This window comes from Manihot esculenta, chromosome 8, assembly GCF_001659605.2.
Source record: "Manihot esculenta cultivar AM560-2 chromosome 8, M.esculenta_v8, whole genome shotgun sequence".
Classification (NCBI taxonomy): domain Eukaryota; kingdom Viridiplantae; phylum Streptophyta; class Magnoliopsida; order Malpighiales; family Euphorbiaceae; genus Manihot; species Manihot esculenta.
This window is the reverse complement of record NC_035168.2, coordinates 10,407,981-10,413,970: the sequence shown is the minus strand read 5'-3', so window position 1 is coordinate 10,413,970 and position 5,990 is coordinate 10,407,981. Positions and strand designations below refer to the sequence as shown.

General features: G+C 27.8%; 1 protein-coding gene across 1 annotated transcript; it reads left to right on the top strand.

Moving 5' to 3' along the window:
- Nucleotides 1-3,934: 3,934 nt before the first annotated feature.
- On the top strand, nucleotides 3,935-5,695 carry LOC110620389 (umecyanin). Its single transcript, XM_021764104.1, has 2 exons — nucleotides 3,935-4,222; nucleotides 5,213-5,695. The coding sequence occupies exons 1-2, from the start codon at nucleotides 4,048-4,050 to the stop codon at nucleotides 5,569-5,571; spliced, it is 534 nt and encodes a 177-aa protein (XP_021619796.1). The 5' UTR covers nucleotides 3,935-4,047; the 3' UTR covers nucleotides 5,572-5,695.
- Nucleotides 5,696-5,990: the final 295 nt, after the last annotated feature.

The window sequence follows — 5,990 nt, the reverse complement described above, 5'->3', positions numbered from 1 at the left end:
AAGATCTACCTTCAACTGCTCCTCGAAGACTAGAATGGTGTCGCCAGCAGGAATGAAGTTGTTAGCACGAATGCGGGAAGAAGAAGCGAAAATTCGAAAAGAATCTCGAGAAATGTGATAGGCATCATACAAAAATCCACGTCGCTATCCGAGAAGATGGACGAGATGTCACTAAAAGAGCCACCATTATTCTCGGAGGTCTCTCTCAATGGAACAATGGGGGCTGGCGCTCGGATGGAGTCGTCAGAGAAGGAGTTAGAAACCCCGCTAGGGGAGGAAGAGGTCTTTCTATCCATATCAAAAGGACAACAAAATTACTGTAAATCAAGTAAGGACTTTAACGGAAGGGGAATCGTATAATAAATTCCTTTGAAAAACAAGTTGCAGAAAAAACGTAAAAGTGATGCTTGGAGAAGATGATGGACCCTTATAAAAGTGGTTTCAATGACAGGCGATAAATACGGCACGATAAACAGTATAACTACCGTCAAAAGGACCAATAGGCGAAGCAATGTGAGTAGCAAGGAGCCAATCTTGAAGGGTCACGTGTCCCAGACCTCGATAGAAGATGTCTCCTTTGAATATAAAGAAACGAAGAATGGTGGGGGAGACCTTTGATGTTACCTAACATCTGTCCAAAGTAAGTCATAAACTGTCACCACAATCAAGGAGCCACATGGCAATAATCGGACAGGTGCAAAGCACGATTTCACCGCAGAAAAGGGAGATCCAGACGCTTTAAGACCTGAACTATCGTCAAGACTCGCCCTCCCCAAATAGACCGAGTCTTGACATAGAGTTGTCGTTATCAGGCATATGTTGCCGTTATCAGGCACATTCCCTTTTTATCAGAAATTGCGGGATTTCCAACTTATTAATGGGCGATCTCCATTATCGAGCGATTAGCCATATCATCGTCGGATTTTTAGAAAATACTATATTTATCTCTATTTTCTTATGATATAAAAGGAGAACGACCCCAGAAATAAAGTTATATTGTTTTTAATATCACTCAAACTCTTAGAAATTTATTGTTTCGTTCATATTCTTCATGATTCTGACTTGAATGTCAAAGTGACTACCGTCAGCATTCACCAACACCACCACCTTACTTTTCTTCTCTTACATGTTTTAATCAATCATATTACAGTGTTGTTCCGACCATGTCACCAATTTATTTTCAGCCACATAAATTATAAACAGATCTTTTTATTTATTATATATTTTTAATATTTAAAATTAAAAATATAATTTTATTATTGAAAAATAATTTTTTTTGAATATCTAATCAATATTAAATAAATTAATAAAAAATTATTTTCAGTTCCAAAAGAAAAAAATTATCCTGTCGACCGTCATTGCGAATCTCGCGAATAAGTCACCCATCATTACCAATTTTATCAACTTTACGTGGCAGTGCACGAATCTTAAAAAGGTCGGTTCAGTCCTCAAAAATTTGCGAGGGAAAAGAATAGGTTGGTAGGTTCCAGAGAATGTTAAAAGCTACAGCCAGTTGTTCCGCTGTTGGTGCAACCCAGGCCCGTTTTCCCAACAGAGAACATCTTGCTGAAGGAATTGAAATAAGGAAAATTGATATGTAAATTGATATATAATAATTAATTAAATAAATTATATATTTATAATATTACCACTAAATAAGAGAATTAAATATTATTGCGATAAATTAGTTTATTTTAATTGGCTAATAAAATTAAAATTATTCAATATATTTTAAATTTTAAAATTATAAAATTCTTATAAAGAATAAAGATAATATTTTTGTTAAAAATAGTAGTTTTATGTTTAATTGGAAAATAAAATAAAATAAATTAATATTGTGACTAATTTTAACTTTTAAAATTTTAATAAAGGATAATATCTAATTGAATTTTAAATTCAGTTTTTTTATTAAAACTGATCCTATATAATTTATATATGAATAATTTTAACTAATTTAAATGAAGTAATGATTTTAATTGATTGAAATGAAATAATATAAAGTATTAATTTGATTTGTTTAGAATCTAATGGAATTTCTGAGAAAAATAATAATTTTAATTGATTGAAATACATAAATTTAATGTAAAATCAATATTATTCATAAAAATTAACAAAAATATATATAAATTCTGAATACTTATAACCACGTTGAAAAATAAATTAGTATTATTAAAATAAATAAATAAAAGCTAAATAATAAATATATGTATATAATGTAAAAAATAAATAAAATGGTGTTTTTACTATGAAATAATATTAGCAGTTTAAAAATAACTCTAATTTTATAATTTTTTTTAATTATAGCAATTCAAGAGGTTTATCAACTCAAAGACAGCCTCTTAATCTTATCTTAAGTAATTTCTCTTGCATTCTATAATCTGTATGGTTTTTCTATAATCTGTATGGTTTTTCTAATATCATTATCGATTTAAAAAAACAACAACAATAATAATAATAATAATATAATAAAATAATAAAATTATTTTTAAGATAGTAATTAAATCATCTCAAATTTAATAAATAGAAAGACTATCGAAGAAGAGAGAAGAAAAAAGAGAGACAAAAAGAAAAAAGAGAATCGAAAAAAAAAACCGACTTTTAATTTCAGCATTTTCATTTTCACCGTTTTTATTTGAATTTTTTTATTATTTTTCTGATCGTTTTTATTTTTCTCTCCTTGCTTTCGAGGGAGGAGAATTAGTTTGAGTTTATTTATATTTTTATTTGTTTGTTATTGTCGTTCTTCCTAGAATTCTTCGCGTGTGGACAGCTGTTTATTACCTTTGTTCTTTTTATTTTTGCTTTTGTGTTTTTCTACGTTGGTATTTTATACGGTTGATGTCGCTCTAGTAATGTCGATATATGTTACTTTCTATAATGTTTCTGTATAATTTTTTATGTGAATTTATTTGTATATTTCGGCCTCCGTTTCAGTATTAAAAAATAATGTCGATGAGTCAGTGCTTATCAGTGAAATTAGTGGAATAAGTGAACTCGTAATTGCTAGCTGACGCATGTAGTTAGACCGATTGATTTTATTTTTGATATATATGTTTTGATTTTAATTCTTTTAATTTATTTTTTTTTATTTTGAGTCTTTATCTTCTGTAATTCTTCATGTACAATTTACTTAACATTGGTTAAAAGGAAATAGTAAGCAAAAATAATGACTTTTTATTATGCTTTGGAATGCATTGCATTTTTATTGAATTATTGAAATTAAATGTTGGAAATTAAATATACAAGATACTTGATGCTTTTCCATACATTAGATTAGAAGATTTTCTCTTTTTTTTAGTTACAATATTATTTATTTACTTTTAAAATTATATTTATTTCGTAAAAAAATATTTTTATATTTAAATATATTTAAAATATTCAAAAAATTTAATTAATAAAAAAATATCATATTTATCTCTACTTCCTATAATATAAAAAAAATCACATAAATATAAGTGCAATATTCTCTAATATTAAAATTTTAAATAATTTATTATATTTTCTTTACCGATCAAAATATTGTCAGAATTATCATAAATATTCACATATGCTTTAATGTTTTCTACTTTAAAAGTTCTAATAAATCACAATATATTTTTATTCTGATTATATTATCAATTTAATTTTATCGATATCATTAAATATATTTTTTTTATTATAAAATTTTTTTCATTTTATATTAATTTAATTTTAAATTTTATTAATAATTCTTGTTGTAGTTATTAATTATTTATATATTGTTATATTTGAATTATTATACAATTCCAAATCTTAAAAGTCTTATTAATTTATCCGTGAGTATTTTTTTGTTTCAGGATTGGTGGCCGTAGGCAAAAAAAAGAATGGTAGATAAGGGTATTATTGTCCTAAAATCATTGGGCCCACCAGTCTAAAAAGCAATTGAGCAAGCGTTATATTTGTGGGCTAATGACACTCACAAGAGACCTAACCTCCAGAGCCACAGGCCGAGGCGCATATTCTTCTTAAGCTTCTTTGTCGCCTATTTTTCTACATAACGAAGAGAAAGCCGCTTGTTCTGCTGTGATAATGGCGGCAGCGAAAACATGGGTGATTCTGGTTTTAGTACTTTCAATGAGCCTCTGTGGGAAATGGGTTCGTGCCCAGGTGCACCATGTGGTTGGAGAGGATCGTGGCTGGGATCCTTCAACTGATGTTGCTTCGTGGTCTTCCGGCAGAACTTTCAGGGTCGGAGACAAAATTTGTAAGCCTTCTTCCTTGTAATTTTATTGAAAGCTATGTTGATTGAGAAGATTAACCTTGTTTGGTTGTTGAGAAAAATTAATTAGTAAAGTAATTTTTGGCGTGGAATTTTTTTGTTATATTTACTTAGCTTTTAGTGTCTGCTTTCCCCAACAGACACGAAAATGAAATTATTTCATTTCTAGGTTTTCCTTTTATTTTTGGGAAATTTCTATTTAATTTATGTGTTATATGAAAATTTTTTTTCTTTTTAAGTAATTTGGTGATTTTGAAAAAATATTAAAATTACTATTAGATTTTAAAAATTCTATTAAATCGTGATTTTATTCATTTTAACTTTTTAAATATTATAAAAAAATTTTTAAAAATCAATGATTAAAATTAATAAAAATATTAATTAATATTTTTTTAATCATAAATATTTTAATATATTTTTTAAATTTAAAATCAATACTAATAAATTTCACCTTATTTTATGTTTATTCATAAGAGGCTTTTTTATACGGAGTAAAAATTAAATGTTATGATCCACAGTATTATTATAAAAAAATAAAATTACATTTAACTATTATATAAATTTTATTTTTTTATCTTTTTTTTTTATTTTTATCAGTAAATAATAATAATAGTAATAATAATGATAATAATAATAATAATAAAATTCACAACTACTTCCATACAATAAAGTTTATTTTCTACAAAAGAAGATAATGCAGAAACAGACGAATAAAGCTAGTTGTCTCAAATAAAAGTTAGATAGTAATGCTACTCTCGAAGCTTTAAAAGGAAAAATTTTAGTTTTAAGGAAATTTCTAATTCAACTTGAAAATAGAAAAAAGTTGAAAAAACATGCTTTTACACGTTTAATGCCACAAAAATGTATATTTCCAAATTGGCTAATTCGACAATGAATGCGAAATGTTTTACCCTCTTGTAATCTCGAGTCACGTGGATGTCATGGGCTGTATTACTCCTCTCTATTATGGAGCAGGGTTCGCATACTCCGCGGCACACGGGAGAATAGCGGAGCTTAAGACGAAGGAGGAATACGAGTCATGCGATGTGAGCAATCCAATCAAAATCTACAAGGACGGATTATTTAATATACTGCTCGATGGGGAAGGGATCCGCTACTTCGTAAGCAGTAACTCTGAGAGCTGTAAGAAAGGACTGAAGCTACCCGTGGAGGTGATGCCTCAGGAACCACTTGACGCCCCGAAAATTACCACATCTGAGAACGCAGCCTTGGGCCTTGCTGCTGGGCCCACCCCCTCTGCTTCAGCTCAGCTTAGCGCTCGCTTTGTGTTGTTGGTGGCTGCTGGGTATTGGCAATCCTGTATGTTTGTTTAGAGCCCATTTACTGTACCCATCTCTACTGTGTTTTTTATTTTTCCTTCTTTAAGAACTTGTAATAATAAAGATTAAGTGTTTTTATTGTTTTAAAATTATTAGAGTAATTACAGTTTAATCTCTATAGTGTAATGAAATTTTCAGTTTAATTTTTTTATTTTTAAAATCCATGTATTTAATTCTTAATATTTGAATAAACTTACAAAGTAATTACTACTTTAGTTTTACTGTTAAATTAGCTTTAATTTTAGAAAAAGAATAAAATGCCTTTATTATATTTTTAATATGAAACAATTAAGTACTTGAAATTTAATAAAATCTATGATTTGATCCATTGATTTAAATTTTATTTTATTTTATAGTTCACTATAATGTTTTTATAATTGATATTTAAATATTATAATTATTTACATATAAAC